The 25043-nt window shown below is 44.7% G+C and overlaps 1 protein-coding gene across 1 annotated transcript in view; it reads left to right on the top strand.

Annotated features, from left to right (window-relative positions):
- Nucleotides 1-25043, top strand: part of JAKMIP3 (Janus kinase and microtubule interacting protein 3) — a 264240-nt gene that overhangs the window by 222950 nt on the left and 16247 nt on the right. Inside the window, exons 10-15 of the mRNA XM_029610721.1 lie at nt 4080-4208; nt 7801-7884; nt 9627-9689; nt 14712-14810; nt 16766-16864; nt 24407-24460. Of these exons, the coding sequence (XP_029466581.1) occupies nt 4080-4208; nt 7801-7884; nt 9627-9689; nt 14712-14810; nt 16766-16864; nt 24407-24460 (528 nt within the window). The remainder of the gene's footprint in view (nt 1-4079; nt 4209-7800; nt 7885-9626; nt 9690-14711; nt 14811-16765; nt 16865-24406; nt 24461-25043) is intronic.

Here is a 25043-nt window from a genome sequence, read left to right as displayed (position 1 = left end):
TCGTCGCGGCGTTTCGGGGGCGTGTCGGGAGCGTTTTGGGGGCGGGTACGGGGGCGTGGCTACGGCCCGGGGCGGTCCGGGGGCGTGGCCGCGCCCTCCGTACCCGCCCCCAGGTCGCGGCCCGGCGCGCAGGAGGCCCGCTGGCGCGCGGGGATTTACGTCTCCCTCCGGGAGGCGTAAATCCCCGACAAAGGTAAGGGGATGGTTTAGACAGGGCCGGGCGGGTGGGTTAGGTAGGGGAAGGGAGGGGAAGGTGAGGGGAGGGCAAAGGAAAGTTCCCTCCGAGGCCGCTCCGATTTCGGAGCGGCCTTGGAGGGAACGGGTTAGGCAGCGCGGCTCGGCGCGCGCCGGCTATACAAAATCAATAGCCTTGCGCGCGCCGATCCAGGGATTTTAGTGGATATGCGCGGCTCCGCGCGTATCTACTAAAATCCAGCGTACTTTTGCTTGAGTCTGATGCGCAAGCAAAAGTAGGCTGATCGCGCTTCTTTTAAAATCTACCCCTAAGTAAACTTGATTAATAGCCGTTAATGGACTTCTCCTCCAAGAACTTATCCAAACCTTTTTTGAACCCAACTACACTAACTGCACTAACCACATCCTCTGGCAACAAATTCCAGAGCTTTATTGTGTGCTGGGTAAAAAAAGCTTCCTAGGATTTGTTTTAAATCTGCCAGTTGCTAGTTTTATGGAGTGTCCCCTAGTCCTAGAGTTGTTTGAAAGGATAAATAGCCGTTCCCTCTTGTTGCATTCACTGACCGTGGAACCCCGAAGCCGCCTCCTCCTGCTTGGAGACGCCTCCCTGCCGTGCCGCCAAACCCTGGGCCCTTGGCTTCAGCGGCCTGTCTCCCCTGTCCGGCTCTGCTCACACTCTCTGACGCCGGGGCCTCCCCAGCCTCGCTGGCGCATGGAGCGCCGCCAGCTTCTGGCCCTGCCTGTGGTTCTCCTGCGCGCGGCTCCGGCCACAATTTAAAGGGTCAACAGCGGGAAGCCTGCGCCCGCCCCAAAGGATGACGTCATTTAAGGCTCCTCCGGGCTGAACCCAGATGCCTTGGCATCGAGTCTCCTGCGTTGCTTCCTCTTGGGGTCCTGCACTGCTTCCTCGAAGTACTTCTGTTCCAGTTCCTGCCTCCTGTTCCAGTTCCTTTCTCCTCGTGCCTTCACCCCTCGGACAGATCTCTGTGGCTTCTGGACCTCGGACTGGACTTCACCTTGCTGACCATACTCTAGAGCATCTCCACAGGGGCCCACCTACGACCAGCCAGCTCCGGTACCCAAGGGCTCAACCTGTGGAGAACGTGGGCAGGTAGTGGTGAAGCTCCAGCTGGCCCCTGTCTTCCTCCGGGCTTGCCTCCTGACGTTGGTGACCTGCGGGGGGTTCCCCCCTCAGGTAGCATCAACACCAACTCAGGCCAAGGGTCCACAGTCTACATTGTGGTGTCAACACCTCTTTACCTGTTCTTCCCCACGCATGATTTTATAAATCTCAATCGTATCCCTTCTCAGTCATTTCTTCTCCAAACTAAAGAGCCCTAATCTGTTTAGCAGTTCTCCACAAGGGAGCTTTTCCATCCCCTTTATCATTTTTGTCACCTTTCTCTGCACAGTGCTCAAAGTACAGTCACACCATGGAATTAATCAAAGGGATTATGATATACTCAGTTTTGTTCTCTATTTCTTTCCAAATAATTCTGAATATTCTATTTGCCTTTTTGACTCTTGACACAAACTGAGCCAAAGATTTTAAGGTATTGTCCACAAAGACTCTGAGGACTTTGTCCTGGGTGGGGACTCCTAACATGGAACCCAACATCATGTATCTGTAGCTGGGATTATTTTCCAATGTGCATTAGGGGTGTGCATTCGTTTCCAACGTATTGGTAATCCGCAACGTATAGAGCCATATTCGTTGTATTCATGGGGAAGCGAAATGTATCGCGATTCCCTACGAATACAATGAATCTTCACCAAATTATTCGGCCATCTAAAGGAGTGAATTTAAACAAACTCCCCACCCTCCTGACCCCCCCAAGACTTACCAAAACTCCCTGGTGGTCAGCGGGAGATCCAGGAGCCATCTCCTGCACTCACGCCATCGGCTGCCGGTATTCAAAATGGCGCCGATAGCCTTTGCCCCTGTGACATAGTAAGGTCAAAGGCTATCAGCGCCATTTTGAATACCGGCAGCTGACAGTGTGAGTGCAGTAGATGGCTCCTGGACTGGACCACCAGGGAGTTTTGGTAAGTCTTTGGGGGGGGGGGGTCAGGAGGGTGGGGGGTTATAGTTAATTCAATTTTAGCCGGGAAACAAATAAGAATGAATGCATGAGCGTACCGGGGGCCCCCCTTGCTGAATGCAACTTATCTGCCCCCCCATGAATACGAATTACGAATGCAACGTATGCCGTCCCTCTGCACATCCCTAATGTGCATTGCTTTGCACTTGTCCACTTTAAATTGCATCTGCCATTTAGTTGCCGAGTTTCCAAGTCTGCCAACGTCCTTCTTTAGCTCCTCACAATACGTTGCTGTTCAAAACAATTTTGTGTCATCTACACATTTGGTCACTTCACTCACTGCTCCCTTTTCCAGATCATTTATGAATACATTAAATATCACAGGTCCCAGTACAGACCCCTGGGCACTTCCCTGACAACCCTTCCAGTATCTTTTGTACTAAAGAGACCAATTTAAAGAATTCAGTTAATTCCTGCACTCCAATCTTATCAAACCCAAAGGCACCCTTCTACACCTCACTCATCATGGAGGATTCTCTTTCCAGTTGGGTTCTCTTCCTTCTGCCCACCTCCCCTCTCATATTGTACTCTCTGTACTTCTGTGCACATTCTTTTGCAAATAGACCATTGTTTCCCAGCCTTTTGTTGATAACAGATGTACAGGTACAGCAATCCAGCTTTTAAAAATAAAGCAAACATTTCAGAAGAGATTGGTTCTGGGAGATGAAGGGAGCAGCATACATAAGCTTCCCAGATCCTGTTGTTCTGTACATTATCTGCATCACCTACTCATGCACACGATATCACAGTGAGAGCAATCAGCCTTGACAAATCCGTTCTTTAGGAAATCTAAAACAAATCTAATCTGCAAGCAGTCTTAAACCCCACCTGAGACAGATGTCTCGTGGCAAGATTTGTAAGAAGTACAAAGCATGACAAGAGCACATCCGTCTTCTTCATTGATCTGGCTTGAACAGGGCTGATACTATTGTGTCTGACCTTTAAAGCAAAGGATCATATTCGGAGGATTTGCAGAGGGTCTGACAGCTAACTATAGTACTCAGCATGTTCTCCTGCTCTCCACCTATGATTTGATTGCTGGTATACGCCACAATTTGAATAAAGTCATTTTAGCTGAGTGGTGAAGAATGCTATTTGGATTTTCTTTATAGACTGAATATACCATTGTCTCATATTTATTTTCCTGTGTGATGCTAGTGACTATTTTGTACAAAAATGAAAGCAAAGCAACCTAAAAGAGAGCTCCGGCTGACCATCTGTATGAAAGCTTAACTATCAAAATATGTGTCAGCTGAAAAATATTGCAAAAGTGTGAAAAAAAATGCTGCCTGTTCTAAGCCATGTCCTAAGAGGGAAATATTCCAAAGATTTTACTTGGATAAACCCATGTGTACCTGCTTAAAAATTGCCCCCCATCAGCACCCATTGTATGCGAGTAAGTGTACGATTGCTGTTGCACCACATTACTTGCTTTTATCTGCATAAAAAAGTGAAGCAGCGGGACAGATAGTTCAGGAGCACGAAAGTACACATGGCATTTGCATTTAAAAATCACTGTGAATAATTTCAGGTGTGTACTTTGCATCTGCTTCAATGCAGGCGCAAGTTACATGCATACAAAAAAAAGCAACAGAGTACGTGCCTTCGTGAAGGCTTCCCATGCAAAAAGAGTTTGCAGGTCCATAGGTATAAAGGGGCTGTGAGTACTGCTGGCAGTATCCAACTTGTCCTCTGTGAATCTGTATAAAATGTTGGGGGTGTTGGGAATGAATTTAGTTTAGGGAGAATCAAATCCTGAATATAACCTTCTTGATATTTCAGAGCATGGTCAAAGAAGAAACAGAACTGAGATTTCGCCAGCTGACAATGGAGTATCAGGCACTGCAACGGGCATATGCTCTGTTACAGGAGCAGGTCGGAGGGACCCTAGATGCAGAGCGAGAAGTTAAGGTCTAAATGGCTTATATTACATGAAACAAAGGCTTGCTGTTCTTTGCTTTTTAACATTTTATTTTATAGGCAGAAGAAAAAAATACGGTAGTTAAAGATATCATACAGTGAAATCATCCAAGACATCAAACATATTGCTTACAGATTTATGTGATTTTTTTTTTTAACAATAGGAAGACAGCCGTAGATACATAAATGAGATCTCATTCAAAAAGGCATTGCAACTTGACTGACTTGAAAGTTGCAATGGGTTGAAATGATCTTTTCCCCATAGGTAACTAGCACTATGCATCCTCATAGTAAGAAAATAACATTAACATATTAAAAAGTTATTCTTTCTGTATTTTTAGTTGTTCTTCTGGATACATAGAATGTGGCTTTCCTGCAGATCCCACTATGGCTATCAAAGAGCTATTTTAGGAACATGCAGCTCTCTGATAGGCTCACAGGCTATTGCTATTTTGTTTTTCCCTTCTGTCTCTGCAGTCTATGCTAATGCTAGGAGGCTGAAGAAAACAAAATGTATCATTTTGAGGAAATTTTACATGCAATTATGCTGCAGGTGCTAATGAGATCAAAGCTCATTAGCAAATATAGGAAAATAAGGGAAAACATTTTTCACATGTTACCAAAGCAAGGCACTTTGTGTATTCCTGGCTGTGTCAACATGCAAACTGGGCCTGAGAAGTGGTGATTTGCATGAACCATCACAAGGATTTAAAGGTGCTCATGGCCCGTGTGAGCAATCTCTCCTTCACCCTCCTCCTCCTCAAGTGCCAACCAAATTGCCTGGTAGTCTTAGTGACCCCCCACACCCTGACCCCTGAGCTCCTTGTGGGCCCTAATTGTAAAACCCAAGCCCTGTTAAGAAGTTACAGTCCACCATCTTGTCCCCAAAAAACATCTAAATCCCTATTAGAAGTCCAGCCTCCTGCCCTTAAAAGTTTACTCCACTGAGGGGGTGCTTTTCCAGGAACAGAAGTGATCTCCATGTGCTCCTACCCTGCTGCCACCGAGTTTCAAAATGGTGCCAGCCAACTGAAGGAGCTCCTTTGCACATGTCCAGAGAGCTCCTGCAATCAACTGGCACCATTTTGAAACATGGTGGCAGCAAGGCAGGAGTTCATGGGGATCCGTCCTGCTCTCAGAAGATCACCCCTTCGATGGGGGAGGCTTTTCAAGAAACGGACAGGGCGGAGTGGGGGGATCCACCCATAATGGAGATTTAAATGGTTTGGGGGGCATGGGGTGGGAAGGGGGCAGAGCTTATCCTATGATTTCTCTTGCAATGCCTTGCCAAAATGGCCTTGCACACAAAATTGTGCCCAAGACAGAATGCAGAGAGTCAATATTGCATGTATGGTCATGGTGGCACAGTATCAGTGTGTACTGTTCAGCTATGAGTGCCCAGAAACTTTGGATGAAATATTGTGCCCAAAGTTGGCATGTGCGGTGCCAATCTCTCATGCAAGCCATTGTGGGAAAGGATGGCAAGTAAACCTGAAGTGTAAGCTCTCTGGGGAAAACACTTACATCTGAACAGTACCCGCTGTAGTGCTGTGCATGCTGGCTTGGGCACAGTCTTGCATCCAAGACCATTTTGGCGAAGGAAGGAAAGGAATGGGAAGGGAAGAGGGAATGTGACTGAAAGGGGAGGGAAGGGAAAGGGAGAGTTAAAGGGAGGGGAGGGAAGAAAAAAAGGAAGGAAAGGGGAAGGGGAGGGAAGTAGAGAAGGGAGCAAGACTGTATGGGAGATGGTGAGAGTGCATCACACGCAGACCACCACCAATTCACTCATCTCCTATTTCCCCAGGTGACAGATGCTAGGGAAGAGTGGGAGGCAAGTGGTAGGGTTCCCGGGAGTGTGAAAGTGTTGCCAGCTTCCTAGAAATATGATCACTGACATCTATCTGCCATGCCTCCGGGATCCCTGCTTTCCCTCTTCTCCTTCCAGACTTCTGCTCAAGGGACTCCCACTCAGCATAACTGCAAAAAGGGGGACCCCTCTTTGGCCCTCTCCACTCTATTGCTCTCCTCCTCCCCAACTCTGTATGTGTGTGTGTGTGTGTATTGAGAGGGTTAATGTTGTAGGTGGGATGTGTTGGAGAGTGGGAGAGTGAGTGGTGTTGGGGGATGAGTTTCAGGGTGTGTGTGTGTGTGTTTTGAGAGGGTTAATGTTATAGGTGGGATGTGTTGGGGATGAGTTTCAGGGTGTGTGTGTGTGTGTGTGTGTATTGAGAGGGTTAATGTTGTAGGTGGGATGTGTTGGAGAGTGAGAGAGTGAGTGGTGTTGGGGGATGAGTTTCAGGGTATGCGTGTGTGTGTGTGTGTGTGTGTGTGTGTGTGTGTGTGTGTGTATTGAGAGGGTTAATGTTGTAGGTGGGATGTGTTGGAGAGTGGCAGAGTGAGTGGTGTTGGGGGATGAGTTTCAGGGTGTGTGTGTGTGTGTGTGTGTGTGTGGCTTGGATTAATGGTTATTGCTTTGGCTGGCCCAATGCTGGAAATCTAACTCTTGAGCTGAAGTGGAGTACGAGTTATCTAACATTTCTGGTGGCCATGTTATTCTATTGCTGTGCCCAATGTGATAGAAACTGCTAGATACTACTACATGGGCACAGTAATAGAATAACATGGCCACCAGAAATGTTAGATAATTCGCACTGCACCTTAGACCCAGGAATTAAATTTCCAGCACTAAGAAAATGAGCCTTAAGTAGTCTACCCTTTAATGTGCCTCGCTGCTGTGCTGGGGAATAGCTGTGTTTTCATGAACATGGGGATTTTCATGCACCCATGCTAATCTTAGTGCTGGTATTTACTCCTGTTTAGCACAGACTTTTTCCTTAAAAAAAAACCAAACAAACAAACAAAACTCTATTAAACACCAGGCTTAGTTACTTCAGCACACTGAAACAGTACTAAGGTCAGTCCACCTTATTACATTGTCCCCTTTGAACATCTGATTCACTAGGGAGTATGTGCAGATACATTCTAACTACAGAACATGCGGCCTACGTAGTCTGTCCCACTTTACTGCTGGTGCAATGCCATAGACCCCAGTTGATCTCTGGTTTTTCCCTTCACTTCTTTGCTACTTGGGATTCTTTCCACGTGCTTATCTCATGTGAATGCTGTAATCATTTTTGCTATCTCCACCTCCACTGGGAGGCCATTCCATACATCCACCACCATCTCGTTTTTTGTTTTTCTCTTTAAGAACACATATTTTTATTTATTTTGCAATGCAATCTATGGACCTTTTTTTTCCCTCATTTTAAATAGCCTGGATTAGCATTTATTTATTGAAAAGATTTGTGTAAAACCTATACCTATAAAAATAGGTCAACATATATTATTACTGCAATAGGATAACCATGTTAGTCTGATATTGCAAAAATGACCAGGAGTCGGGAGGCACTTTATAGACTAACTTATGTATTAAGGCATACAAACCAGGGAACTATTACATAATGAAAATAAAATAATATATCAATTCCTGATTAAAAAAAAAATATTTAGTTTTGTTATCATCTTGTATTAACAACTGGCTTTTAAACTGAGTTTGATATATTTTCTTTCTCATATCCTACAGACTCGTGAGCAGCTACAAGCAGAAATCGTCAGATATCAAACTCAAATCGAAGATCTAGAGAAAGCACTTGCAGAGCAAGGACAGGTAAAGCTCTCTTATTAAAATAATTTTCTTTTAATCAATAGCCTTTAGCTGCACTACAGCCTACTAGCAGTAAAATATATTATACTGTTTGATCTCCTCTACTTGATATGGAGCCTGATTTGGTGCCAATGGATGATGCCACTACAGTTCAGCCTGGCTCTAGTACTGTTTTGCATTGTACTGCCTTGGGCTGAATATTTTAATACCCAATACATGTGTCATCTGGCATTAAAATAGTGAGGTTCCATGCTCATGAAATACGCTCACCAGATTAGCCTTATATTTACATCCCTGAAACCTCTCCTTGGCTTCTTAAGTAAAGAGAGCACATGTTTTATTTAACATGTTAAGGTTCCAAACTTCCTACTCTGATTGTTTTCTTTCCAGAAATAGTGCTGAAAAGAGAGGCTAGATAGGATACAAGAAGTGAACCAGGGGGTTCACAGCCTGCATGCATGCATGAACCATTGTCATGCTCCCAAGAAGCTGCCTCATGTCTTGCTGACGGGTGACTGAGAGAAAATACTACTACTAATAATAATATTTATCATTTGTAAAGCACTTCTAGACATACACAGCGCTGAGCAGACACACGTAGAGACAGTCCCTGCTCCCAGGAGCTTACAATCCAGTCAAGACAAACATACATAACAAACAATCTGGAAGATGTGTAATATAGAGAAGAGCTTAGATTTTAAAAGTTCCAGGTCTTCGTTGGAAAGACAAATACATCTAAGAAAGATTACAGTAGCTAAGCACTATCGATGCTGATTGATTGAATAGATTTTCATTACAAAATTATAGAAACTGGATGGAAAAACAAAACTGTCCATTAGTTTTAAAGTCAGCACCATGAAGTCTACTCTTGGGTCCCAATGGTTTTAAATTATTGCACGTGAAAACACCAAAGAATCAACCCTATCACAACAAGCAATCCATCAAATGGATAACTGGAGTGATTTATTTAAATGCTCTCAACAATCAAAAAATATTTTAAAAATTTCAGTTGAAGTGTTGGCATCAAAAGTGGAACTTTGGGCTCAAGCTATGCCCACTGATCATCATCACCTCCCAAACCACCACAGTGAAGTGTTTTTAAGTTCACCCTTACTTTTTTTGGAAGCCTGATACAGCTGTAGTACAGCTGTTGGGGTTGAAACCATGGCCGCTCTGTGCAGCCTGTCCCAGTCTTCTTGGAACTGATGCTGTTGTACCACCATTCTCTGCCCACTGACATATATTTCTCTCTTTGGTCTTAGGGATACATTTTCAAAAGCATAGTTAGAATCCTCACATGTAAAATAAAGCATAATGCATGTAGATTTGCTAAATGTGTTTACGTTTAATTTCAGTCACCTAAAACTATATGCTAGTTCATAACATGCACAAATTTGATCGCATAAAAAAATGCTGTTCTGGAGTGAAGCAGTGTGTTTTGGGTCAGGGTTATGATATTTAAAAAGTACGCATGTAATCAGCATGTTGACAAAGTGTGTAACTTACATAATTGTTTTGAAACAGGTAAAGCAATATACTTACATTTAGCTGCATAACAACAAAATATTCAAACAGAACTTATATGGGAATGTGTTTGGCAATTGGATTGTTTTGTTCATGCATAAAAGTATACAAGTAACTTTACAACTAGGAGCACTACTGAAAATTTACCCATTAACATTTAGGGCAAGATTATCATATGTTATTTGAGAATACAGACAACAGTATCAATCATTCTTTTCAAGGATATGAAGTGGATTGAAGAAAAACAGGCACTTTATCGAAGGAATCAAGAACTTGTAGAAAAGGTAGTATTCCAAGAATTATAAATGTTTTTGTATTAAATTTTGAGTTAAATTTGCTACTGCAAATTACTGTTTTGGCAATTGTGCAGATAGCAGTGCTATTCATACTCTGACTAAATATGTGTTGCACTGATTGTGTACTTACAGCCACAGAACTTGGTCTAAATTATTCAAATAGGTGGTATTAGCAATGTACTCAAAGTAGAGTGCTCCAGTCATAGAGCAATAGTTTTTTTTTTCTCTGTGTATTATAATGATATAATATTACTATGTACAGCAGCAAGACAAGAAGACACCTATGTTAATCTGTGTTCTTAATTGTCAGGATATCTGGCAAATAGTCCATTAGGAAGAGGTATATTGGAATAGGTTGAATGGTTAGAAGGTTAGAGACTGAGCTGGGAGTCTGCCCAGATAAGACTGGATCCAATGATGATCCCTGAAGAGTGGCCAAGGCTGGCAAAATCAGGCCTAGCTTGGAAGTTGTCCAGGCAAATAGCTGTAGTACTAGAGCAGGCTCAAGATCAGTAAGCCAGAAGAGAGGCATAGACCAGGAACCCTGGAGAAGGGAAGACATGTAGCAGGAACATTGAAGCAAGGATTGCAGAGCTGAACATGAAGCAGAAACACTGGAACAAAGAATGCAGGGCTGGATACCAAACAGGAATGCCTGGGCAAAGAGAAAAGCCAGATGAGCAGAGCTTCTGTCAGATATATTTCAGAAGACTGTTGTACCAGGAAAGGTGTTTCTGTTGCTTTCCTTGTATACTAGTATCAATCAGGATATGCCCTATGCTGAACTGATGGTATCTTCCAAGGGTTTGTCTATTTGGCAACTGGAGGGTAATATTCCTTAGCCTTTCCCTGCCACTGTATCTCCTGTGATTCCTCTGCTGCCTTCTGGCCTCTGCCCTCTAGAGACACTAGTTCAAGCCACATTGACCCTGCCACTATTCTCCCTCCCCCTGGTGACATCCAAGTACAACAGTGTCCACCAGAATCTAGGATTAACCATTAGATAGCACTATCTACTATAGACAATATCCTCGGTGCCTCATGATGATCAATATATTTTATTTTATTTACGTTCTTTTAATATACCGATGCTCAAGACTAGGTCTTATCGTACCGGTTTACAATAAACAAGGGGGAAACCAGTTAACATAGGAAGCGAAAAAGTTACATTAAAACAGGGGGATCGAACATGGCTGTTGGAAGAAAGGATAGGTTAACAATTTCTATTCTAAACGTATAGAAGAGTCTATCGGCAAGGAGCGGTAGCTTCGCTGTTAAACTTAAATACATATTTACATAATGGAGATTCTATTGCAATTTTAGTATACAAGAGCGGTTCTAGAATAGCAGATACTTGATGCAGCTGTGAGAGGACATCCACCGGGGGTGGAGGTCCTTGTGGGTACCATGGGTTTCTTCAGCGATATGCTTGGGCGAAGAGCCAAGTTTTCAGTTTTTTTCTGAATGTAAGATGACAATGTTCCTGGCGTATGTCTGGTGGGAGAGAGTTCCAGTGATGTGGTCCAGCAGTGGAGAGCGCTCGGTTTTTGATGGAGTTATACTGCAATATCAAAAGCAGGGAACCTAGATTGGCACCTGGAACAAGATCTGATTCTATGAAAAGTGGGACCAGCTGGCATGGATTCAGATAGATTACCTGGGTTCATGGACAAAGGAACTAGTCACTGGGACTGGATTTACTTGAATAAGAACTGGTCGTTTGGCTGGGAACAGATGCAAGATAGCGCCCTCCCTGGGTGCAAGTTCATTTGGGAGATCTATGGTTATAGTAACAGGAACTACGATGACTGGAGATTGACATAGGGTCACAAGATCAAGAACTGGCTCATCAACTCTGGCCAGGTGCAAGCAAATAGGTAAGCAGTTAGGCATCAGCAGAACTATACCCAGCAGGCTTGGATCTGAAGTTGCAGGAACTGGATCCAAGCAGGATCCTTCTAGAGATTCTAGCAGGTCTCTGGGTACTGAAGAGGTTACTTTTGTTGTAGGTTCCAACATTTATTTAGATAGATTGACTGAAGAACTCTCCTCAGAAGGTTATACAGCTGTAGGCAAGGACCATGAGATAGTTTCTCTAAGAAACAATGCAAGTAAAGGTTCAGAATCCATCACAATAAGAGATGTACCATCATCCTGAAGTAGGAGAGGTGAGGCATCCCCTTTAGGCATACATATTTTATTTATTTATTTATTTATTTATTTATTTATTTATTTGTAAGTTTTTTATATACCGAAGTATTGGTGTTGGCCTTCACTCCGGTTTACATTTGTAACAACATTTTACATTCAAATCAGAAGACATCATGATAACAGTATACATTAAAATCAACAGATAACTGTAACAAGAGTTTACATTCGAAAAAATATCAGGTTAATGAAAGAAAACAGTTATTATGAAAGAGAACATTTATTCAAATGTGGCGAAGGGGGTGACTTGAGTCGTGTTACTAGGGTAACACGTAATACATATGTCCAAGGGTTTGTGCTTACAAGAACCACAGGTGACTCATCGCCTGGGAACAGAAGTGGTAAGACATCTTCCATGGGTGCAGACTCATGTATTAACTCAAAAGCCACAGATGAAGGAGTCAGTTTCCTTTCTAATACAGGACCTGGCTCTTCCCCCAAAGACAGGAATGGAAAATGCTCTTTAAGAATACTGATCCTGAAGTCTTTTCTGAGAGCTGAATCTGGATTTTATCCTAAAGAGGAAAACTGGAGAGTATCCCTCACAGGCATAGGTTCTGTTGTGCTCTCCGGGCTCATGAGACCAAAAGCTGATTCTTTTATGGGAGACAGATCTAGATACCTGCTCTTTATAGGACTATGTCCAGAAATGTCATTTTGAGGAAGAAGACTGGAAGTTGGCCCTTTATCTGGGGCCAGACACAGATGAGTGTATCATCTAGGTACAAGTTCAGGCAAGAAAAAAACAAGGCTGGGTTTGACACTGGTTGCCAGTCAGGAATCCCTCCAGGTCATGCCCCCAAAGGCTCAAGCTAAGGTTCTGATAAATCCTCAGCAGTCATTAAGAAGGGGGGCTATTCATTGTATCAAGAGGAAAGCCCAGTATAAAGCATCTCCGGACAGAAGGCTCTTCAGTAGGGCGACATTGAGCTCATTACCAGAGTAGTCATGTGGAAATTTCTGAAACAAGAGACAACACTGCTCTATGGCTTGGGGAAGCCCCCTTATTAAATCATTCTGGGAATGACATTCAAAGCTGTGTGAGTGGGTGGATGACCATGGACAACCTTTCAGTTTGGACTGGGTTAGGCCCTTGCAGATTATTAACTTTCTGCTGGAGGTTGTGAAGCTGGTTCTGCATAGTTTGAATGGCATTTAATACATCCTTCAGAATGTCAGGCATCCTAGTTGCCTGTTCCATTCTAGCCTAGCCTCTAGTTTTGAGTTGATACAAGCTACCAGGGTATGTCAGATCGCTGGCGAATGGTATGTTAGCAAGAGGCATACCTTACGAAGCTGAGTGGCTGGATGAAGGCTTTAGATCAAACAGAAAGTGTGCCCAGGCAAAGTGAGAAATCAATAGCCGATAAAACCAGGCCTTGAAGCAGGCTCAGCAGGCTCAGGATCAGGACACAGAAGAAGGATGTAGGGCTGGAACACTGAAGCAGGAAAGTCATGGAGCAGGAATGCAGAGCTGGATGCAGGGCCGGAACCATGGAGCAAGGATTGCAGAGCTGGATGTGGAACAGAAATATTGAGCAAGGACTGCAGGGCTGGATACAGAACAGGAACACTAGCGCAAGGAACAAGGCCAGATGAGTAGAGATTCCAAAGGATGTATCCTAGAAGTCTGTTTTACCAGCAAAGGGGTATATGTGTTGCTCTTGTTGGGTACTATCACCATTCAGAGCATGCCCTGTGTTGAATCAATGGAATCTTCTGTGTGTATATCTAAGTAGCTGGCAACCGGAGGTGAATGTCCCCTGACTTTTCCCTGCCCTGTGACTTCTTTGCAGCATTCTGGCTTTACCCTCTGAGTTTTCCAGTTCAAGTCCCATTAACCCTTACATTAAAAAAAACTACTACTAGTTAGGAATTGCCAGCAATGTGATTAGAGAAAGAGTAGGAGTTTAAATCACATGAAATAATCCTTCTGGATGTTTTACTCTAATTATCTTGTGAGTAAATAAGAAAAGTGAACTGAAATTGCAGCCGGTGCAGAGGCAAGCAGGTAGGCAGCCATTGACACTCTGTAATAATGACTTACATTTTATTATACAGATCTGTAAGAATATGCTAGTCTATTATGCCAAAATGAGAAACAACATAAGCATTAACAAAAGAAACATCATTTTAGGGGAAAACATTTGTGGGCAATGAGAGAGTGAGATAATAAGCTCCTTAACATAGTCCTACAGGTATACACAAAAATATGCATGCAGCCCGACTGCACAAATTCTTTTATGCACACTCAAGGTAGGCATTCCGAGGCTCAGAGCTGGGGTAGGCTTAGAGCTTATGTGCAGACTTTCGGATTTTCAAATCTCTGCATGCAAGTTTACACACAGAAGATATGCACTGCTAGAAGCAGCTATAACTTCCTGGATGTGACTTGTGTACTTTCTAGGAGACATTGCACAGCATTTTCAAAGAGAATTAATGCACATAAATACATGAATAAGTACAAGGCTACAGGGTAGAATCACATTTGCTGACAGAGCAGTATGCGATTTCTTAACACAAAATGCTATTCCCAATGTCATCATAATCATCATCGTCGTCATCATGGAAAGAACAAGAATGTGAGCCTAATGCAGGCAGCAAATCGGTCCCTGTGGACAAAATCAGAAACCCCATAAATGAAAAAGAAGAAGAAAATTAAACTATCTATTGAAGTCATTTTAGGCGAAAAATCATTCTAAAAATAGTACCAGTAGAAAAAGTTTGAAAGTTAAGTTATCTGAAATCAAATTTAGGAAACAGGAGACTGATTAGCACATGATCTGTTTTTTAAATTTATAGATAAAGCAAATGGAAGTTGAAGAAGCCAAACTGAAGCACGACATCCAGGATGTCAAAGACCAAAATGAGCTCTTAGAATTCAGAATCCTGGAGCTTGAGGTAATAATTTGTCAAAATCAAATAGTTGCTCCCCTACAACTTTATGGATTGTCTTTTACTCATGATATATTCCAGATGTTTGGCTTGGATAATTCAAATTATTTTTTTTATGTTAAACACCAGAATTTTATAAACTGCAGTTGTATGATATAGGGTTGTACAGAGTAGGAAAATTCATTTCAGTTCATTCATTCATTTCTTAGGTCACAGTCATTTGTCAGGTTCATCTCAAATGAAAAAAAAATTGTCTTTGTTCATGTCATTCATTTTGTCATTTTACACTGAAGTCAATGGAGGAAGCAATACATAGTCCCCACTGACTTTGCTGTGAAATAAAAAATGGGCCAGGGTAGGATCCCATTGCTGAGGTCTTGGCCTAGACCCAGGTCTGATGCTAGGACCTGTCCCATCATGGAGGCTTGGGTACAACGGTGGATCCCATCATTGAGTCCCGGCTTGAGGCCGGGTCCTGTCACCATGGCCTAGGCCCAATACTTGGGCCCAACCCAAGGCTGCGTTCTTTAGCCGAAGCCTGGGCCCAAAGCTAGATCCCATCACTGAGGCCCAGGTCTGGGCCTAGGCCTAGATTTGACATTAGGTCCTACCCCAAGGATGGGTATCATTTCTGAGGCCCAGGACTATGCCTGAAGCTGGGTCCCAGCTCAAGGCCCAAGTCCCATAGTCTAGGTGCAGGTCAGACAATGGGCCTCAGCCAGATGCTTGGTGTTGTTGCTAAGGCCCAGGCCGTTTTCTGGGGCCAAGCCTGTGGATGAGTGCCATTGCCAAGAACAGCCTGAGGCTAGGCCTAGGCCAAGTCACATTGACTATGCCAAGGTCTTCCGCCATCTTTTTTTCTTCTGCCTTTGAAAAAAATGACAATGTGTGCTCGAAGAACATGCTGCAGTGCTATACATTTCAAAGGCTGAACATCAAAATGCTGCCATCCACTCAGGAAGAAGGTGCCACAGTGGAAACACTACATCACATCTTTTGGGCAGACGGCATCATTTTTACTTGATGAAAGAAAGAAGATTATAGAAGGCCTAATCCTGCACCTTCGGCCATGGGCCTTGGTGACAGGACCTAGCTTCAGTCTGGGACTTGGTGTTGGGCCTGGGCCTAGGCTTGAGCTTTGGTGATGAGGCCCAGCCTCGGGCCCAGGCCTTAATAATGGGATCCAGGCTTGGGATGGTCCCTGGCTTTGGATATGAACCTAGGCCTGGGCTTGGGTCCAGGCCTTGGCAATGGTCCCTGGCATTGGGCCTAGGTCCAGTTCCAGGCCTTGGTTTTGGGCGATGACATTGGGCCTGGCCCCAGTATCTAGCCTGGATCTAGGCCCAAGTCTCTGCAATGGAACCCAGACCCCAGAGTCAGGTCTGGGCCTAAACCCAAGTCTCGGGAATGGGACCCTGCCTCAGTTACACTACCGGCTTTCGACCAGGCCAGTGTCAAGCCTAGGCCTAGGCTTGGGTCTCAGCAATGGGACCCAGCTGAAGCCAGGCCCTGCTGGAGGCCCTCTTTTTTAAATTTCCCAAATACAAAAATACCCACAAATTATCAGGTATTTTCATCAGAGGTATTTTTGGTTTGTTTCATTCATAACAAACGAAAAGTGGCCTCATTTGTCATGTTTTATTTATTTGTTTAAAATAAATTCCTAGTATGCTAGGTGCATGCATAATGTTACTAGATTAATGAGAGCCATGCTACTCTGTTTTTTGCTGCTTCATTTCCAAATTATTTGCAGTAGCCACAAAGAGGTAGAAAACTACCACAGGATTTAGGAAGCATTTTATGGATAACACCATGTTGATGTGTTAGATACTTCCAGTGTAGATTTTCGTGTCAACCTGGCAATAGAATATATAACTTTTGATAAATCCTTAGTGAAGCTGGATTATACTATAGTCACCTTTGAAATACAGTAGCCATAACTAGCATTATATTGGTTCCAGGAAAGGGAAAGAAGATCACCTGCTATCAACTTTCATCACATTCCTTTCTCAGAGGGGAAGAGCCCCCTCCAGGTTTACTGTGAGGCAGAGGGTGTAACAGTAAGTGCTGAATGCTAGTTTTTAAATTATTATAACGTGAGCAGGCCATATCCTTCTCCCTCTTGAACCTTGTTTACCTCGTCCCTTTCCTCCCCAACACTTACCCCAACTACCATAAATGACACACTTAAGTTATGTGGATGTAGAAAACACAGCTTTATTCACCAAAAAAACTTAATGTAATGTAGATTTACTCGTGTCTTTTCGCAGCACAACCCCACTTCCAAAACATGTTACAATTGGCCTAACACAAAAAAATAACAATATATTAATTGCAACATCATTATAAAATACAAAATAAATATCCTGACCCTCCCCCCACTGGAACAGTCTTCATTATAGGCTAAAACAATAATATCAAAGTTACATTCCACCCTAAATCCAAACATAATAAACATCCTGATAAAATAAATATAAAGGCTCAAGCCCCATAGTTTAAGTGCAGGCCTATTACAGTCAAACAGTCAAATCTTCCTTCCACTCTTATTAAGGAGCTGGGGCAGACTGCATTACAATCTAAAACAATAATTTCAAAAGTAAACTCCCTTCCATTTGTGTGTAAAAAAATAAAAAAATCACACCAGCATCTAGAAATTCACACAGTCACCATTGACCAAATCTCCTGTCTTGGGCTGTCTGCATTACATGACAGATTTCTTCTTTGGGATCACTACTTAATTTATGATAATACATTGACCTACACGTCTACTTTTCTCTAATTCTAATGTCAGCTTGTCTAGCACCACCCTTTCAAAGCACACAGTTGATCTGGAATTCACATCCAGATCGGGGCATGTCCGGGGGCGTGTGGGCAGTCTGGGGGCGTGGCCGAGTGCCCCGACACAGTGTCGGGGCCTGGCGCGCTTAAGTTACTACTGCCCGGAGGCAGGTGGTTGGAGCAGTAGCTATGATTCTGGGAAACCAGGGATCAAATGCCCCTCCACTCGTTATGACCTTGGGCAAGTCACTTTATCCTCTGTTGCCTCAGGTACAAAAGTCCAGGCTAATTTTAAAATGAGCACGCGTGCGCCCATACATCCGCATATCGGCACGAGTGGAGACGCTGCAATTTTAAATCGTACGTGCACTTGCATGCATATATTTTAAAAAACGTCTCCCGCGCATAAATATGTGCTCAGTTTTAAGAGATTGCTCGAGAAAATGCGCCTCACATATCTTTCCTAGGACTCTGTCAGTTTTTACTCGTCTAGTAGGCAAATTTTTTAAAACATGCGCACATGTGAAACAACCCAGTTTTTCCAATTATTCCACTACTTTGCCCAGTTAATATTGAGGTCTTCCAGACCCCGCTGGTTCTTCATCCTGCATGGTCCCCCCCCCCATCCCATTGACACAGACCCCTCACCCTGTCCCTTAAGCCCTAAAACTCGAGATCTACAGACTTGTTCCTCATCTGGAGCAGCAGTAAAGTTACGAGGATAACAAGTTGACGTGCACCACGGGTCTCCGGTTTTACGCAAATAACGGTTGGCCCGTGCTCCACTCATACCCTGCCTCTTATTTTCGATGCGCACACCGGTATACACACGTGCACTTCGCGGCATTTTAAAATCCACGTTGCTAGCTCGTTGCCCACCTACACACGTATGTGGGCATTTTTGCACGAGCAGCACTTTTTTAAAATCAGCTTCTCAAATTGTAAACCCTCTGGGGATAGGAAATTACCTCCAGTAGCAGAATGTAATCTGCTTTGAAGTGCCAAAAAGCAGAATATAAATAAATATGTCATTTCATTCCCATTTCAGCGCACACTGAAGTGATTTAATGTGCACTAAATCATTTTAGCACACATAAAAATAATATAGTGCACACTAGAGGTCCTGAACATGTCTCTCCAAGGAAACCCCACTCCTGGTTCTACTGCTCCACCCCCCACTTATCTTCATGTGTCCCCAGGTCCTAATGGGCCTGGAACGATCCCCAGTCACTCCTACTGCACTGATGCGGTAATCCAAAAATAGTGCAGAATGACATAGCCAGTGCCACTTTGGATTATGGACTGTTGGGACAGGAGCAACTGAGGTTCAATCCTGCACAATTAGGGGTAGATTTAAAAAAAATGCGCGTTCGCGTACTTTTGTTGGCGCACCAGTCGCAAACAAAAGTACGCTGGATTTTAGTAGATACGCGCCTAGCTGCGCGTATCTGCTAAAATCCAGGCTTGGCGCGCGCAAGGCTGCCGATTTTGGGCAGCCAGTTCGCGCCGAGCCGCGCAGACTGCCTCCGTTCCCTCCGAGGCCGCTTCGAAATCGGAGCGGCCTCGGAGGGAACTCTCTTTCGCCCTCCCCTCACCTTCCCCTCCCTTCCTCTACCTAACCCACCCCCCCCCGGCCCTATCTAAACCCCCCCTACCTTTGTCCGGGGATTTACGCCTCCCGGAGGGAGAAGTAAATCCCCGCGCGCCAGCGGGCCGATGGCGCACCAAGACGCAACCCGGGGGCGGTTCCGGAGGGCGCGGCCACGCCCCCGGACCGCCCCGGGCAGAAACCACGCCCCCGTGCCCGCCACCGAAACGCCGCGTTGATCGGCCCCGCCCCCGACAAAAAACCCCGGGACTTACGCAAGTCCCGGGGCTCTGCGCGCGCCGGCAGGCCTATGGAAAATAGGCGCGCCGGCGCGCAAGGCCCTGCTCGCATAAATCCGGGCGGATTTACGTGAGCAGGGCTTTTAAAATCCGCCCCATAGGATAGGACCTTGAGTGCATAAGGGTAAGTGGGGAGGGGGGCTGGAAGCTTGCACAGGGGATGTAGATATATTGTAAGAGAGTGGAGTTATCAGTCAGGGCTTCCTCGGGGAGGAGGGGGGGGGGGGAAGGAGAAGAGTTATGTTGCTGTTCCAGAGGAAAAGAAGATTTCAAAGACCTCTATCCTATCCAACTTCAGCCGTTTCTTCTCCAAGCTGAACAGCCCTAACCTCTTTAGTCTTTTCTCATAGGGGAGCTGCTCCATTCCCTTTATCATTTTGGTTGCCCTTCTCTGTACCCTCTCCATCGCAACTGTATCTTTTTTGAGATGCAGCGACCAGAATTATACTCAGTATTCAAGGTGCGGTCTCACCATGGAGCGATACAGAGGCATTATGACATTTTCCGTTTTATTCACTATTCCCTTCCTAATAATTTCTAACATTCTGTTTGCTTTTTTGACTGCCGCAGCACACTGAGCCGACGATTTCATGTGTTATCCACTATGGCGCCTAGATCTCTTTCCTGGGCGGTAGCTCCTAATATGGAACCCAACATCGTGTAACTACAGCAAGGATTATTTTTCCCTATATGCAACACCTTGCACTTGTCCACATTAAATTTCATCTGCCATTTGGATGCCCAATCTTCCAGTCTTGCAAGGTCCTCCTGTAATGTATCACAATCCGCTTGTGATTTAACCATTCTGAATAATTTTGTATCATCTGCAAATGTGATTACCTCACTTGTCATATCCCTTTCCAGATCATTTATAAATATATTGAAAAGCATGGGTCCTAGTACAGATCCTTGAGGCACTCCATTGTTTACCCTTTTCCACTGAAAAAATTGTCCATTTAATCCTACTCTCTGTTTCCCACTCTCACATCTCCATTCATGAGTAGCACGGGCAAAATCCGGAAAACACGAACTATCTGACTGTAAAAGGAAACAGATATTCTTAAAATATCTTTTCATTACTTCACTCAATTCCTGTTCAGAGATGAAAGAGATGAGAAGAGTTGAATGCTCATAAATATTTACCATGGAATCCTCTAGGAATTGAATTAAATTTGCAATAGCGTGAGGGCGTTGATCTTGAGAAAGTCTCTCTTTACTTGAAATCAGAAGAAAAAACTTTTTATTAATACAAGGAATTTTCCCCACTTCAAATTTCAAAATTTCAAGGAAATACTTCTTCAGGGTGTGGTAGGAATCTTCCCTCACCGCCTTGGGAAAATTGAAAAAGCAGAGGTTTAAATGCCTTGTATAGTTCTCCAGAAACTCCAACCTATGGGAGAAATTGCCCAAATCTTTAATCATTTTTACATTGCAAGATTGAATCTTGAAAATGGTCACCTCCGATGTCGCCATTTGAGATTTATATTTACTAATTTGACCATTAAATGTTACCTCTATTGAGTCTACTTTAGTAGTAAGATTCTCAATCTTAGTTTGGTGATCTTTCATGGAACAGCCAAATCCCACTATTAGGTCCCATAAGGCATCAAGCGTGACAAATGCTGGCTTGGGTGGAAGATGAAAAAGCTCAACCGAATATCCAAGAGAGTCTGCCCCTGGAACACTTCTCGCTGACACTGCCACAATCTTCTCACGCTCCCCTGGGTCTCAGCTAGAGTAGAAGCAACAGCCCAAGCCGCAAAATCAGGGAATCCCAAAACCTCTGACAAGCACGGCGAGAGCAGAGGCAATGTCGGCAGGACTCCACTCCGGCCCTCCCCTGCAGCTGCTAGAGTAACATCATCGCTCTGCGCTGAAGTCGAGAGTGGAGAGTTGGCAATTACCAGAGCTAGCGGGAGCCGAAGATCCGGGGGACTCAAGGTGAATTCCCCAAGCAATTCTGATGCTCCCACAGTGGGGCCAGGTACCCCCTCTGTTGTTGCTGGTCCAGATGCGAACGATGTTATTAAACACTGTCCAGTAGGGAGGGAGGTGTCTGGATGGTAGACACAGGCCTTCCCTTTTTGTTTAGGTGGCATTCTTTAGAAGTAAAAAGGAAAGATGTGGAGAGCGATTAAACGCATCTGGCTCACACTGCCATCTTGCCCCCGATCAGTAAAACGTTTAATTAGATTCACTAATTGCAGCAATGCTAGATTTTACAGCTCTGGTGTTGGAGGGATTGGAAATCTAACTGGCCAGAAAGACATACAGTAACTTATCATTGTTCTATTATCTATGTGATTTTATTTGTTTTCATTTGTGAATATATTCTTTGGAAGGCACTTAGACTATTGAGTAATGTGGCATTGAAACGTTTCTAAATAAATTAAATAAATAAATAAGTACATTTTGCAATCAAAGCACCAGGGCTGCAAATTAAATGACTAAAAATTAAAACACAAAAACATTTTGGACACAAAATGAAAGAAGAAATTTTGTTGCTTTTTCCCTGTCGTTTTAAAATGACTGCACACCTCTAATAATCATGTTTCTTCATCTCTAACTCTTTGAATAACTGACTACACTTCTCTACCCTGCCTCCTTTGTCATCGCTGTTTTGAGTTTTGCTGGTCCTAACCCCCACCTCTCTGCACTTTCCACAGTATCCTCTCCTGCATTAGTCTTGGTTTGCCTAACCTTGGCCTCCTTCCTGGAGCTCATCTCATGCTCTCTTGCCCACTTTGCCAGCTTCCATCTTTCTTCCATGTGATAGCTGTTGCAGTTTGATGCTGCTGGAGAAGATAGTGGACACTTGGGCCGACCTACCTAGGGAGACAGAGTAGGCCTGGAAGCAGAGCCACAAGCTGGAAGGGTTCACCCAGGAACCAGAGGCCCCCCGGGAGGAGCCCGTAGGGTCCCGGGTCCCTGGGACTGGGAGCTGTTTTCAGAATGTCCAGAAGGCTGTGGTGGGACGTAGGCCGGGACCGGAGTAGGCAGAGTGAATAGGAAGTCCAAGGTACCCGGAAGGCTGGGGGCTGGCTGCGCAGAGCTGAGGGCCGGCTGAAGGCAGGGCAGCGGGCGGCTGCGGAGTCTGTAGCAAACCGGAGTCTGAAGCAGGCTGCAGGCTGAAGCGGGGTCAGAAGCAAACCGGAGTCGGAGGCAGGCTGCAGGCTGAAGTGGAGTCAGAAGCAAACCGGAGTCAGAGGCAGGCAGCAGGCTGAAGCCGAGTCAGAAGCAGACCGGAGTCGGAAGCAGGCAACGTAGAGATCAACAGGAACGCAACTGGAAGCAACTAAGAAGTTGTGAACCTCGTTGCAAGGCATTGAGAGAGAGTCTGAACGCCGGTTATATCGGGAATCGGGCGTGACGTCAGCCGCGCGGGCGGGGCCGGGCTTCCGGGAGCTGGGCGCTCAAGACGAGAGGGAAGCAGGCCCGTAATGGCGGCCGCCACGTGAAGTGAGAGAAGCCCCCGGGGTCCGGAGCGGGCGGAATGCGGCGACTACTGAGTCGGAGGTAGGCAGGCCTGAGCCCTCACAGAAGGGAAGCGGTCGGGACCGCAACAATAGCCTTGTATTTATGCTCCACTTTGCTAAATATTCTTTCTAGAGCAATGCTCAATTTCTTGCCATGGCGTTTTCCTTACATCCTTAATATTTGCTGTTTTTCTCGCCCTTTCACTAACCTCCATTTGCTGTTTTATTATCTGCCAACCTAATATTTACTGAGCTTTGTCCTCTGCCACTTTGCAAGTACATTTTGTAGGTGTTACACCCCGCAGATGGCATCTGGTAGATTAGATCTTTTTCCTCAGACTGGCTCTGCTGCTCTCCACCGAGAACCTGATCTTGATTTGAAACGATGCTTGAATTAGCTTTAAAGCACCTTGAATCAGAGGTTTTCTTATGTCCTTGTGTACTGATAAATCTGCTAATTACTCGTTTCTTTGCTATGTCCCCCATAGGGCACACTGAACTTCTATCTCAGGACAGATAATAACCTATGCACCAAGTCCCTTGGGTTCATCCCATCTCTTCCATAGTTTATTCTTTATTTTCTTTTTTTCATTGATAGCATTCTGTTACATGCAGCCAGCTTCTGCTCTCAGCATCTTGCCGGAGGTGCCTGTGTGTTACCCTTTTCTTACCATCCTTTGCACTTCGATTACTTCAGCCGTTGTTTCTGCTTTGTGTGACCTCCTTTAGGTAGATGCACTTGGGGAGCACCAGGCCATTACTCAGGGGATACAAAATTACTGTAGTGGACCTCCAGTTTGCTTTTTCAGAAAGGACTTGCTGAATCTCTGTACCTCTGAGATTTCTACCTCTATCACTGCCATCATCCTCCCCACATTGGCTGTACATCTGGGTTTTCAACTGCACAGTCATGGAGCCATTATAACTCAATTGCTGTGCCTGTCAGAAAGAATGCCATCAAATGAGCAATTGTGAAGCTCCCAAAATACTGATCTGTCTTAAGCTTCTTCGATGCTGCATCCTGCCACGTGAAAAGACCAGTGCATTTTTCTGAAAGGAGTGGCTAAGCCACTACAGCTACTCTACCACTCCCCTTTGCTACTGAGACCTTCTGCCCTCACTGCTTCTGGAGATTCTGCTTTCTTCTCTCATTGAGAGCTGTTTGCTTCTGCTGGTGCTGCTACTGTAACTTCTTCAGGATGCCCATGGTCTTAAGCCCGCCCATTGTTTTCAACTTGTCTTCAAGCCCCCATCATTTTAAATTTGCCAACTGTTAGCCACTTTGAATTTGACTCTCCAGTTCTACCTCACCTCATCCACTGTGTTGCATCAGGGATGACAGCCGTGTTATATGGGTCTCTACCCTAATCAGAGCTAGGCTGCCTTTGTTATTGTTGCTACATTTGCAAAGTGTTCCTAATATAAAGCTTCATTCACTCTTTTTTTTTTCTCTTTTCTTAGGATGTAATAGTAGCAGATCTCATGAAAAAGTTGGACATATTAGGGGATAACGCCGTAAGTGTATGTTCCTTTTCTAAATTGTGTATGTTTTTTGTTATTATTTGTCTGTTTGTTAATTTTCTAAAGTAGAGCAAGTTATAGGAAGGATCTCAGGAGATTTCTTTTCTTCCACGCTACATGGGGGGGGGGGGGGGGGGGGGGGGGCAACTTTCAAACAGCCCGCATAGGCAGCAGTCTGCGGGTACTTATACCAGTAGCATTTAGCCAGAATTTTCAAAGTGACCTACATACACCAGGCTACATCTGCTCAAGAGTAGGTGTAGCTTCCTGCATATATATATATATATATATATACACACTATGGGCCTGATTTTCAAAAGGTTACATGCGCCGGGCCTATTTTCAAAAGGCCTGGCAGCGCGCGTAAAGCCCCGGGACATGCAAAAAGGGGTGGGGCGTAGGCGGTCCGGGGTGGGGGCGGGGTCAGCGGCTCCTGGCACAGCAGCCATTTGCCGCTGTGTCAGAGATCGCGTGCCGGCAATTGGAGGCAGGAGCAAAAGGTAAAACAAAACTTTTGCGGGGATTAGAGTAGGGCTTGGGGGGTAAAGGTTAGGGGAAGGGGTGGGAAGGTCACCTT

Source organism: Rhinatrema bivittatum, chromosome 7 (assembly GCF_901001135.1).
Source record: "Rhinatrema bivittatum chromosome 7, aRhiBiv1.1, whole genome shotgun sequence".
NCBI classification, from domain to species: domain Eukaryota; kingdom Metazoa; phylum Chordata; class Amphibia; order Gymnophiona; family Rhinatrematidae; genus Rhinatrema; species Rhinatrema bivittatum.
This window is presented reverse-complemented; position numbering and strand designations above follow the sequence as displayed.